The 12,978-nt window shown below is 44.0% G+C and overlaps 1 protein-coding gene across 2 annotated transcripts in view; it reads left to right on the top strand.

The window, feature by feature from the left end:
* The first annotated feature begins 4,234 nt into the window (after window positions 1-4,234).
* The window catches only part of LANCL2 (LanC like glutathione S-transferase 2), a 28,970-nt gene continuing 20,226 nt past the window's right edge, over window positions 4,235-12,978 (top strand). Inside the window, exons 1-3 of one of the 2 annotated variants that reach the window (XM_060171533.1) lie at window positions 4,713-4,843; window positions 10,236-10,348; window positions 10,466-10,583. In XM_060171533.1, coding sequence (XP_060027516.1) covers window positions 10,523-10,583 — 61 coding nt within the window. In that variant the 5' untranslated portion in view covers window positions 4,713-4,843; window positions 10,236-10,348; window positions 10,466-10,522. Of the gene's footprint in view, window positions 4,844-10,235; window positions 10,349-10,465; window positions 10,584-12,978 lie in introns of both variants that reach the window. The other variant, XM_060171532.1, reaches the window with a different exon arrangement.

Below are 12,978 nucleotides of genomic sequence, written 5' to 3'. Positions count from 1 at the left end.
CCCAATGTATTCTCCCTGTATCATAAGTAAACATCATTTCCTCTCTTTTAGACTCAGATATGGAAGAAAACAAACTCCTTTTAAATCTGTTAGTCTCTAACCCTCTCAAACCCCCCTTCACTAGGCTAGAAATGGACCTATCCTATGACCCTGCAACTCTTCTCCTGGGGATATATCCGAAGGAACCCAACACACCCATCCAAAAAGATTTGTGTATAGCATGTGCATAGCAGCACAATTTGTAAGGGCCAAATCCTGGAAGCAACACAGGTGTCCAACAACAGATGAGTGGCTGAGCAACTTATGGTCTATATCCACAATGGAAAACTCCTCAGCTATTAAAAATGGTGACTTCACTGTTTTAAGCCCATCTTGGATGGAGATTGAAGAAATCATGTTAAGTGAAATAAGTCAGAAACAGAAGGATGAATATGGGATGATCTCACTCTCAGGCAGAAGTTGAAAAACAAGATCAGAAGAGAAAACACTAAGCAGAACCTGGACTGGGTTTGGTGTATTGCACCAATGGAAAAGACTCTGGGGTGGGTGGGGGAGAAGAGTACAGGTCCTAGAAAGGGCTGACAGAAGACATAGTGTGGAGCTGTATTGTTGTGTGGAAAACTGAGAAATGTGATGCATGTACAAACTATTGTATTTACTGTCAATTGTAAAACATCAACCCCCTAATAAAATTTAAAAAAAAAACAACCACCACCAATGTAGGGAAAATTGAATCTTCATTACAAGTCTAATATCAACCAGAATGGAGAAACTGTCAGGCACCTAAAAGTCCTCATACACCTAAAAGTCCTCATACTATCAACAGTTCACTCTTCTCCCTCTCAAAAGTTTCCCAGGTCTTACCTTTGATGGAGTAGAAACTTCAGGGATTCAATTCTATTGCTCCTCTAGGTGAGACTCCCCACTATGATTATAATGTTTTCTTTATAAAAAAAACTTTCACTTCCCAGTATCTTAACAATCACTCTTAGAGAGTTGCTGATTTGAAAGATCCAATTTGTACCAACTTAGGTTTATTTAGCATATGCAGTGTCTGTGCATGGCTTACCACGAGAAGGAGCTATTTTATATAGCAGTAGAAAAAGCAAAGTATTCCCTACACCTTGGAAGATGGACATAGTGTGGGAAAACTCAAAATGGAATTACAATGTAAGATGAAGGGTTTGATAGTTTGCCTGTGCCCACTAGACCTTCCTTGTTATCACCCTAAAAAGAGTCTTTCTGCTTGGGGAAATAGCATAGTGGTTATAAAAACAAATGTCATACCTTGCCGTTCTTCTTGGGCGCAGACTCCTCGTGTCCACCCTGTAGCGCATCAGATGTGGGGGTCTAGGAGAATGTCACCCAAGGCTGCAGGGGCTGAGTCTTACAGGACTCACTCTGTGTCCGCGACAGGAGATGACCCAGAGACCAAGCTGATAGCAATGATCCATTTATTGATCAGAGAGGCAAGTCTTTTAAGGGGTAGCTTGTTTAAGCCATATATGGTTAAAGCAGAAAAGGGGTAAAGAGAGGTAAGGGGTTGGGAAAACTATCAGGTGAGTTATCTAAGGAATGAGGAAGCTAGGCTTTGATGTACATGGGTGTAGGGGTCTTTGTGTGTCAGAAGGGTGAGGTTTGGTTATAGTCTTATTCAGAAGGACAAGAACAAAAACTGAGAAAAGGGGGCTCTGATAGCATCTGTTTAAGCAGGAGATCCATTTTGGGAAATGAGCAAGTAGGGTTATCAATGGCTAGCAGACTAAGAGGTGTTCTGAGGGCAGAGAGAAGATGGGTCAGGTATAATAACTTCTGTTAGCTTTTGAATAAGCAGACCATTTGGTTTAATGACAAGGAAGTAAGCTTTTGTATTGGGAATGCAGAGTCCCTGTGAGGCAGAGAGTCTGACAGGTGAAGCTGAACCTGAGGGTCATTCTCTCCCATGCTCAATCTCTGGTAGAGAGAGGCTGACAGGAAGACGGTGCTCCTCAGACACCCATCTTTCAATGGGAGGTTCCACCTGCTCAACCATATCCTCACAGTTTCCCTACAATACCTGAGGCTCTGAGGTTCAGACTTAATCTCAGTACCACCATAAGCTAGAACTGAGTATTACTCTTGTAAAGTTGATTTAAAAATAAAAATAAGACAAAGTCTTTCATAGTGGACACCTGAGCTCTGACAAACACAAAGGATGAAAGAACTTCTTTAGTGGCTGAACAACTTAATTCATGAACTTAAAGCTTTGATAGGAAGTTGCTGGGAAATTGTGCCAATGCAGTCACATCTGCCATGTTGTCCTCTCAGGCTACTGCTAGTTCCCGCGAGAGTTGGGACATTCTCGGAGTGCCTGTTCAGCCATGTTGTGCCCTCAGGGCATTGTCTATATCCCCAATATTTGGAGTGCTTTGGTTACTCCCCCCCCCCCCATTCTCACGAGAGTTATTATCCTATCCTGGAGTGCTATGGTTACTCCTCCCCCTTCCCATTCTCCTGAAAGCTACTCCTATAAAAGCCCTTCTTCTTCCACATCTCGCTCTCTTGCCAGCGCTTCACTCCTGGTGTTCAGACGCAGGAAAGGTTACTGCATGAGGTGGCCATTTTCGCTACCTCCACGTGGCCCAACCTGTCTCTCTAGCACCCAACTCTGAGGTGCCAGCGCAAATAAAGATTTGTGTTTCCTCTTCGCTCCGGACCCCCTCTCTCTCTTCTCCGCGCCCGCCCGCGGCCCGTGCACAACAACAGGAAGTTACCAGAAAGCACTCCTAGGGTTTCTTCAGAGTGGGCACCTATTTAATCTTCATACTGCTCCCTCTCACACAATTGGCAATACTCTATCCAGAACTTTTCCCATGTTATGCAGATTAGAAGTTGTCATTTCAACATACTTTCTACTAGAGCAGCTGCCAGAAAGTGGTCCCGAAGTTTCAAAGGGCAGTTGAATGCATATTTCTCCTTCTGCCTTGACAAAATGTTTCTGGAGACAGGAGGGTGAAAAAAAACCTATTACTTTTCTGCAGAGTAACGTACATAAAACTTCCTAGAAGGACAAGAGATATATCAATCAGATAGCATTTAGACACATATCTCAATTCCTTAAATTGGCTTTAGATTTTAGTTTTTGGAATACTGGTTGACCTTAGGACAACTTTGTGTACTTGTCAACAGTTGTCCACAGGTACCCACCAAATTTTTAAGACTGCAAATTTTAAAAGGAGGAGGAGAATTGCTGTGCCTTACATGCTAAACAGAAGTCAAAGGTCACTGTGGATGTTTCCGCCACCTCTGCCTGTAGTATTATAGTCGGGACAAATAACCAGGGTCCAGGGAACCTGTAAAATGGTTGTTTTGCCTAGTGTAGCGCCTGGGCAGGAGAGAGATGCTCCTGTAACAGGTGAGCCTGGGTACTGAGTAGGCAGTTTCATTCAGGATGTAGTGTGAAAACTGGAAGCAGTGAAGATATCTTTCATTAAAGATGGGAGAAAAGGGGCCCCCTGGAAAGGGGAAAGCAGGCAATCCGAGCAGGCATCTTGTTCTAGCAAGGGTGTCTGTCCTTCACCTCTGGGTATTTTGAATATAATAACCTCTTTAGTGAGGTTATTATATTCAAAATATTCAAATATTCAAAATATTCACCTCATTTTACAGTGAATATCTCTCATGGGACTTCTTGCCCAGCCTAGGGAGAGAGCTGGACGGAGCAGTTTGTGTGCAGTCAGTGGGGCAGGGCAGCAGGAGGCCTCCGAGCTGGGTGTGATGGAGACATCACCCTTATTTTTGGGCACTTTATTCTATCCCGATGCTTTTTAAGTCACATTTGTTATCATCTAGTATCTTTGGGGGGCTCAGTATTTAAGAGGGGGGTATCTGAAACACGACATTGTCCTCAAACAGGAGGGGGAAAATGACATCTCTTTACAGCCCAATCATCAAAGACACAAGAACAAAGAGACCCAGGGAAGACTGCGAAGCTAGACATGTCGCGACGCTATAAACCTGTCTACATGCTGGTGTCTTTTTATTTATTTGTGTCTTTTCTTCTTCCCGACGCAACCGGGCGCTCAGTCTCTGGGGGGTCGCAGGACGGGTGACACCCGCAGCCCGTCGCGTCTTCACCTTCTCCCACAGGGGATAGGGGTGGGGGAGCGCTTTATGGAAACAAAGAGATAGAAAATAAAACATAAAAAGATTAAAAAAAAAAAAAAAAGCGGCCGAGGCTCCTCCCCCAGACACCCCCCACCCGGGGTGCGGAGGAGGGGCGCTCGCCAGCCCCGGCGCCGTCCGCGCCGCGCTGCCGGCTGTTTTGACATTTATTTTTATTATTCTTATTTTATTTTTGTTTCACGGCGCTGCTTTTTCCTTTTCTTTGCAGCTGGGAGGCGCGGCGGCCGCGGCCTGGGGTCCAGAAGGCGGCGAGGGTGGAGGCGGTGGAAACAGCTCCGGCGGAGATCCGAGCGGCGGCGGCTCCTCAGCACCGAGGCTCCCGGGTCCCCGCCGCCCCGGCTCTGCGGGTAGTCCCGGTGCCCAGCAGCGCGCAGCGCCCGGGCCGGAGGCTCATTCCCGCGAAGCTCGCGACAGCGGAGGTTTGTCCCCGCGCGCGCGCCGTAGGCGTCCCGGGTGCTGACGGGCGAGCGGGCGGCGCGCGGTGGACATGGGCAAGACCATGTCCAAGCGGCTCAAGTTGCACCTGGCCGGGAACGCCGACATGGAGGAGCGCGCCTTCGCCAACCCTTTTTCGGACTACGATGGGGCCGCCGCCGGCGGAGCGACGGAAGACACGGGCAGCGCTCGTCCTCCACCCGGCACAGAGCAGCCCGGCCTCCCCTTCCACAGCGACGGCCAGGTGAGGTGGCGCCGGCGTCTTCGGGCCGTTAGGCCGGGCGAGCGGGCGGGGGGAGCCGACTATGGTAGCGTCCGCCTGCCCCCCGCGCTGACGTCATCCCGCGACAAGTGACGTCATCGGACCGTCGCTCCTGGCGTCACACACTCGCGACATACCCAGGGCCCTCGGGGTGCCTCATCATGGAGGGTGCTGGAGCTGCGGCCCAGCGGTGGTGTGGACCCCCACGGTGGAGGCTAGTGTGGGGATCAGTCGGATGGGGTGCCGTGGGCCCCCCTCCACTGTTCTGGAAGTGCGTCCTGACCCGGTCCTGTCCCATCTTATCTGCCGCAGTTTGAGGGTGGGGGCACGAGGCGGTCGCTAATGCGAGCAGGTCTCACCCCCGTCCCACCTCCCTACTTGCTGCTGCTACATCGTAGACGCCGCCGCAGCGAGTGAGCAACCCAGTGCGGAGACTGTCGGGGATGCCCAGGGGCAGGCCCTGAAGGGGGGGTATCAGCACCACCCCCCTTGCAGTCCCGCTCCCCGACCATCCCCTTATCCCCTGCACTCCCTTTGCATCTGCGAGCAACCTGAAAGAGGGGCCTGGTGTCCGCATCCTGCACCTGCACCTGCACCTGCACCCCCCCCCTTCCCACCTGACCGCTGAAGCCATGAGAGTCAGATGCTGTAGATGTGCACCTGGAGGCAGTGGCTGGAGTTAGTGTGCTGGGGTCCCCCTCCCTGAACCTGATAATAGAAGTCAGAAGCCCTCGGGTGTGTGTGTGTGTGTGTGTGTGTGTGTGTGTGTGTGTGTGTGTGTGTGTGTGTGTGTCCATCCCCCTCCTGCATGCCCCTAAAGCATGTATCTCTTTCCTATTCTTTTGTCTTAGTAAGTACTCATTGGAATATGCCTTGGCATTTTCTTTGCAATTGTCAGTCCGGAGCCTGAGTGGAGGGGTTGAGGGGCCCTGTGCCCTGCTCCTTGCTATCCCAAAGCGTCCTATGCCCGACTCCCGCCCCTTCTTACTCACCCCCCGCCCCACACACACACACACACACACAACACAGCCCAAAGCTGGAAGCTGCAGCGGTGTGTGACAGAGCTTCGGTGCCCCTGTAGATTCTGGACTGCCATACTGGACACCCTTCTGCCTGGGAGCTAGGCTGTTCCAGAACCCTGGAGGCTCTTCCTGGGAAGGTCCAGGTTCAGAGTGGTGCCGCTTTGCTGTGCTGCTGGTGGTCGTCACTGGCTTGCGGCCCTCCAGCTTTTTTTTTTTCCTTCAGCTGAAGATACTTAAGGTATCGCAGGGGCTGTTTCGAGGAGTTAATTGTTTTTCCAAGTGTTTCCTAAGAAGTATACATGTTAGTAAACTTCAGTTTGTTGGCATCTTTTACTGGGACCAGGAGAGAGCATCTCAGCCAAGAACCCGGAGGGACAGAGGGGTGGTGAGTGCACTTCTGCAGGCATCAAGGAAGGCTTTTCCTATAACCTGGCTGTTTGTATGTGAGTTTTAAATTAAATTGGGATTCGAAAGGATATAAGATACAGACTTCCAAGTGGCAAGGAATAAGACAACTAACAAAAGAGATGATGTGGCTGAAAAGGTAGATAAGAGCTAATTTCTTAAGGCTGGAAGAAACATGTTAGGTGATAGAAACCAGAAAGAGAAGGATGAATATGGGATGATATCACTCATGGATAAAAGTTGAGAAATAAGAACAGAAAGGAAAACACAAAGCAGGACTTGGGCAAGGTTTGGTGTATTGCACCACAGCAAACGACTCTGGGGGAGGAGGTTTTCAGGTCCTTGTACTTGATGATGGACCTACTTTGAGGGTGAGCGTGTTTTGCAGACACCTATCTTGGTGAGATGAGAAATTATACCCACATACCAACAACTACTGCAAACCATTAACTTCACCCTAAAAAGTAAATTTTTAAAAAAATAAGTGTTTTTTTCATATTTATTTTTTTATATTTATTTATAAAATGGAAATATTGACAAGACCATAGGATAAGAGGGGTACAATTCCACACAATTCCCACCACCAGAACTCTGTATCCTATCCCCTCTGTTGAAAGCTTTCCTATTCTATTAAAGAAGTTTTTATCAGTAGCATCAAGTCATGTCACAGAAACTTTAGGAAATTAGCTCTCTTCGATTGCCCAGCAACAGCAAGTGGATTTCCCATACTGCAGACCCTTCTAACTTCAACTTCTGCCATACCATTCCAGTGGAAGAATAATTCTACATAATCCACAAAAATTATTTAGACTAATTCTCCATTCCTCCTCCCTCCTCCTAATGTAGAATAATCTCCCTATTTTAAGATTCCAGGGTTAGGGTGTAGACATCTTAGAGATTCTGCAGAACACAAAGGCTCTTAGCCTATTTTTAAATTTTAGAGTTGCCTACTTTGGTCCAGACTCCAGTTTTACCACTTATCGTTTGTATCATTTGACAAGTTTCTTTATTTTGTGAAATTCTAACACCAAGGAAATTCCCTGGGTGGTAGAATTGTATTTAATGTATCTTTCCCCACCCACTCCCACCCTTTCTATAGAACAAAAGCAATCATAGCAGGGACGTATCTCAACTGTATCACACATGCATAAGGCCACATTAAGGGGGGGAACTTGTTTTTTAATCACTAGCAGAATTAGAATTTAATTAATTAATTATTTTTTAAAATCCTTTGTTACTCAAATAGGCAAATTATAGCATTTGTACATATTTGCACACCATATGATTACTGTGGTTGAGTATTTTTAAATTTTTTAAATATTTATTATCTTTTGTTGACCTTTTATTGTTGTGGTTATTGTTGTTATTGATGTTGTTGTTATTGGATAGGACAGAGAGAAATGGAGAGAGGAGGGAAAGACGGGGAGAGAAAGACACCTACAGACCTGCTTCACCACTTGTGAAGTGACTCCCGTGTAGGTGGGGAGCCAGGGCCTCGAACCAGGATCCTTAAGCCAGTCCTTGTGCTTTGCACCACCTGAGCTTAACCTGTTGTGCTACCACCCAACTCCTGGTTGAGTATTTTTGCCAATGATTTTCATAAAAATTTTTCTTTTGCATGAGATACATTGATTATTTTATAGATGTTTTTATGTTGTCACAGTCTCCTATGTAGAATTTTAGATTCACATATTTCTCTCTTGAAATTCTCATGAATTTTGAAGCCATTTTATGTCCTTTAACTTGTAGAAGTTAAAATGTTTAAGCAATCAAATCCATTGTTATTCGTTCTTTAAAACATTTTTTGTTTGTTTGCTCAATTTATTTTTTGTTGTCTTACCTTTTGATTTGTGGTCCATATCTTGTTTAACCCCTTTAAGGGGTTAGGTAGCGGTGCACTTGGAGCACACATGTAATCATGCAAAAGGGCCTTTGTTCAAGCCCCCAACCCCCACCTGCAGGGGGAAGCACCACAAATGATGCAGCAGGGCTAGAGATATCTCTGTTTCCCTTTGCTCTCTGTCTTTCCCAACCACCTCAAATTTTCTGTCCTATCATATAAAAAACAAAATAAAAGTACAGCCACCAGGAGAAATGAACTTAGTGCAGCACTGAGCCCCAACAACAACTAAGCCCTTTAAAAGCTAAAGTAGGGAGCCAGAAAGAAAGCTCAGTTGCTAGGGTGCCTGCCTTGCCATGTGCAACTAACTCAGGTTCCAGCCTCAGTACATCTCATGAGATTATTACAGAACTAGGAGAAGTTATGGTGCTATGATATATCGCCCTTTCTCTCTGTAAGTCTCAGTCAAAGAAGGTCAGCCCAGAGTAGTAAAATCATACATGTATAAAAACAACAAGATATCAGATCACCCCTCTGAGAATGTCATACATCAGAAAAAAGTAGCAACAACAAATGCTGGAGAGATTGTGGGGCCAAAGGAACCCTCCTGAACTGCTGTTGGGAGTGTAAATTGTTCGAACCCTTGTGGAAAACAGTCTGGAGAACTCTCAGAAGGCTAGAAGTGGACCTACCCTATGACCCTGTAGTTCCTCTCCTGGGGCTACATCCTAAGGAACCTAACACACCCATCCAAAAAGATTTGTGTATACCCATGTTTATAGCAGCACAATTTGTAATAGCCAAATCCTGGAAGCAACACAGGTGTCCAACAGCAGATGAGTGGCTGAGCAAGTTGTGGTCTATATACACAATGGAAAACTACTCAGCTATTTAAAATGGTGATTTCACCGTTTTTTAGCCCATCTTGGATGGAGATTGAAGAAATCATGTTAAGTGAAATAAGTCAGAAACAGAAAAAATGAATATGGGATGATATCATTCACAGGCAAAAGTTGAAAAACAAGATCAGAAGAGAAAACACTAAGTAGAACCTGGAGTGGAGTTGGTGTATTGCACCAAAGTAAAAGACTCTGGGGTGGGTGGGGGAGAAGAGTACAGGTCCTGGAAAAGGATAACAGAGGACCTAGTGGGGTTGTATTGTGTGGAAAACTGAGAAATATTATGTATGTAAAACTATTGTATTTACTGGTGACTGTAAAACATTAATCCCCAAAAAGGAAAAAAAATGTTAAAGAAAAAAAAGACTGAACCTGGGACTTTGGAGTCACAGGCATGAGAGTCTCTTTGTATAACCATATCTGCCCCTGTTCTGGGTCATTTTTTACTGTGTAAGTTTTTACATCTTTTGTACATCTATACCAATTCTGAATAGATGTTTGATGTTAGTCATTTGTCGGATGTGTGATGTATACAAATACTATCTCTCACTTAGTGAGTTGCCTGGTTATCCGATTGTAGTTTGTTTTCCTTTTCGATGTGTAGAAACTGTTTGGTTTCATGTAACACCATTTGTTTACATTTGCTGTCTGTTCCCATAGCTAATACATCTTTAATAGTGAAGAGCCTGAATTTCACTGATACTTTCTTCTTTAAATTTTAGAAATTTTGGTTTAAAATCCAGATCTTTGATATATTTTGATTTGATTTTCATGTATGCTGTTAGATAGTGGTCTTATGTCAATTTTATATATGTGGCTGCCTAATTTTCCTAGCACCATTTGTTGAAGAGACCTTCTTTATCTCATTGGGTGGTTTTGTTCCCTTTGTTATATATTAGGTGGTTGCACATGTGTTTGCTTAATTCTGGGCTCTCCATTCTGCTCCATTGATTCAAGTATCTATTTTTGTTAAAATGCCGCACTGTTTTGTCATGTAAACTGAAGTTGAGGAGCATGATACATCCATATCCCCCCCCCCCCCCGAAGTGATTTGGGTAGTCATTGCTTTTTGTGGTTCCAGAAAAATCTTTGGATGAGTTGTTCAGTTTGCTTGAAAAACACCACTGGAATCCTGATAGGGTTGCAATGAAATTGTAGGTTGCTTTGGATAGAATGATATTTATAATAGTATTTATTTTCCAATAAAGGAACAATAAGTATTCTTCTAAAAAAATTATGCATGTGCGAGGCCCCAATGCAGCAAAATGAATCAATAATGTCCAAGGGAGATTCCAGCCAATGAAATACGCAAGTGGGCCAGGTAAAACAATTTCTGTCTTTTATGCTCTTTCAACTTAGACTGTTAATTACAAAATGTATTGTACCATTGTCCTGTTCATAATATGCAACTTAAATTTGTGTCATCTTTTGCTCACAGATTATTCCTAATTTTACAAGGCGGATCCAGACCAAAATCAAAGATCTTCTACAGCAAATGGAAGAAGGGCTGAAGACAGCTGATCCACATGATTGCTCTGCTTATACTGGCTGGACAGGTAAGACTGGCTCCGCATAGCTGACACACTCTAGCTGTGGATAGTGTACAACAGACTTGGCTTAGAAGTGGTTGGTTTGTTTGGTAGTTTTTTGCTTCTTCCTTCTTTATTGTATGAAGTCTTCTTGAACTGTCTGACCTAGTAGAGCTCATACTCTACCAGGTGTGAGGACCTGGGTTCAAGCCCCCTACCCACCACATGGGAGCACCATGCAAAGTAGTGGATGCTTCACAAGTGGTGGAGGGGTGTTATGGTATCTTTCCTTTCTCTTCCCCATCCTTCCATGCTCTACCTGGAAAATTGGGGGGGGGGGGATTATTGACCAGGAATGATGGAATCACACAGTGAAGCCCTGGCAGCAAAGTAAAAAGTAAAATAAAATAAAATAAAAATGGCTAGGTGGTAGCATATCCAGTAGAATCTGTTACGCACATGAGGACCAGATTCAAGCCTCCAGCCCCTATATGCAAGGGGAAAACTTCAGAAGCAACTGAACAGTGCTACAGGTGTCTCTTCCTCTCTTCTCTCTCTCTCTCTCTCTCTCCCCCTCCCTCCCCCTCCCTCCTTCTCTCTCCCTCTCTTCCCCTGTCTCACTCTTGAGTTAAAAAAAAAAAGAGGGGAGTCGGGCTATAGCGCAGCGGGTTAAGCGCAGGTGGCGCAAAGCACAAGGACCGGCATAAGGATCCCGGTTCGAACCCCGGCTCCCCACCTGCAGGGGAGTTGCTTCACAGGTGGTGAAGCAGGTCTGCAGGTGTCTATCTTTCTCTCCTCCTCTCTGTCTTCCCCTCCTCTCTCCATTTCTCTCTGTCCTATCCAACAACGACAACAATAATAACTACAACAATAAAACAACAAGGGCAACAAAAGGGAATAAATAAAAATAAAAAATAAAAAATCCTCTAGCCACTGAAGGTGTGCCGGCACTGAGCTCCAGCAATAACCTTGGTGGCAAAAAACAAAACAAAACAAAAAATTAAAATTAAGGGCAACAAGATAGGATTTCGTGTCTGCTTTATCACACGCTCAATCCAGGTTCAAGTCCAGCCCCAGCAGCTTTGGTGCTGTAGTATCTTTTCCTCTCTCCCCTCTGTCTCTGCCCCTGTCTCTTTCTCTGTGTGTATCTTTTTCTATTGTGGGGGGTGGGGGGGTTGGCTTAGAGTTATGAAGCCCTGGCAATGATGACAGAATTAAAAATGATAATAGAATAAAATAAAATTTGAAGAGTAATGTATGTAATTGCTTACTCCTTGTGAAATATCTTAAGGAAGTATTGCAGCATTGACTTTTAGGTCTAGAATGATGTACAAATGAAATAAATGATAACAGTAATAGATAATAATCTCTGTTAAAATTAAAGAACTGCTCTGTTTGAAGGCAGTTTGAAGAGGAGAGGAGCCTCAAACTAGGAGGAAAATAATACAAAAACACAGCTGCTAAGGGCTCTTGTCCAATATATGCAAAGAACTCATAAACCAAACAATAAGAAAACAAACAACTCTAAACAAAATTGGCAAAAGACATAAACAGACATCTCATCAATGAAGATATACAAATGTTAATTAAACACAGAAAAATGGCATAATGCTTCTCATTAGGGAATGCATATATGTTAAATAGTGGCCATGCCAGATGCAACTGAAGAATGGAGCAACCAGTGCTCATTCATTGGTGGTAGACAGGAAAAACAGAATAGTCGCGCTCGAAGACAGTTTTATGGCTTGTTGTTTGTTTTTATAGAACTGGCATATTTCTGCCATATATCTCAGCAATCCTGTCCCTTGATATTTATCCAAATAGACTGGAAGTTTATTTCCACACAAAAAAACTGCACGAAGTAACTTTATTCACAGTTGCCAAAAGCTGGAAACAACTAATCTTCAACAGAGGAATTATACATCCATACAATGAGATATTATTCAGTGTTAAAAAGAAGTGAGCTATCAAGTCACTTAAGGAAACTTAAATGTGTATTTGTAAGGGAGAAAGAAGCTAGTTGAAAACACTACATGCTGTGTGATTCTAACTCTAGGACACCATAGTGATCATTTTTTTTAGTGTATGTCAGTTTGGGAGACGTCATATGTAAGTAGAAAAAAAGATCTAAGTTAAAATAGAAAGGAAAATGAATAAAATTTTGAAGTGATGAGTGTATACAGGAATAATAAAGAGGTATTGAGTCGCTGTTAGAACAATTAGTAAGGCAATCTATTTAAATTTGTTTTAAGCTTTTCTACTCTGACCTTTTTTTTGTTTTTGTTTACTTGTTTGTTTTGTTTTGTTTAACTGTTTTCCACAAATGTCTGCTAGGTAATTAGTTGCCTCTTTAGAAACAGGGCTTAAATAGAGGAAAGGTTTTATTGTAATTTTAAAGTACTATCCTGAAGTCAAAAAAGGA

This window comes from Erinaceus europaeus, chromosome 14 (genome assembly GCF_950295315.1).
Source record: "Erinaceus europaeus chromosome 14, mEriEur2.1, whole genome shotgun sequence".
Lineage (NCBI taxonomy): Eukaryota > Metazoa > Chordata > Mammalia > Eulipotyphla > Erinaceidae > Erinaceus > Erinaceus europaeus.
Note: the sequence above shows the minus strand (reverse complement) of the source record. Positions and strands in the feature narration are given on the sequence as shown.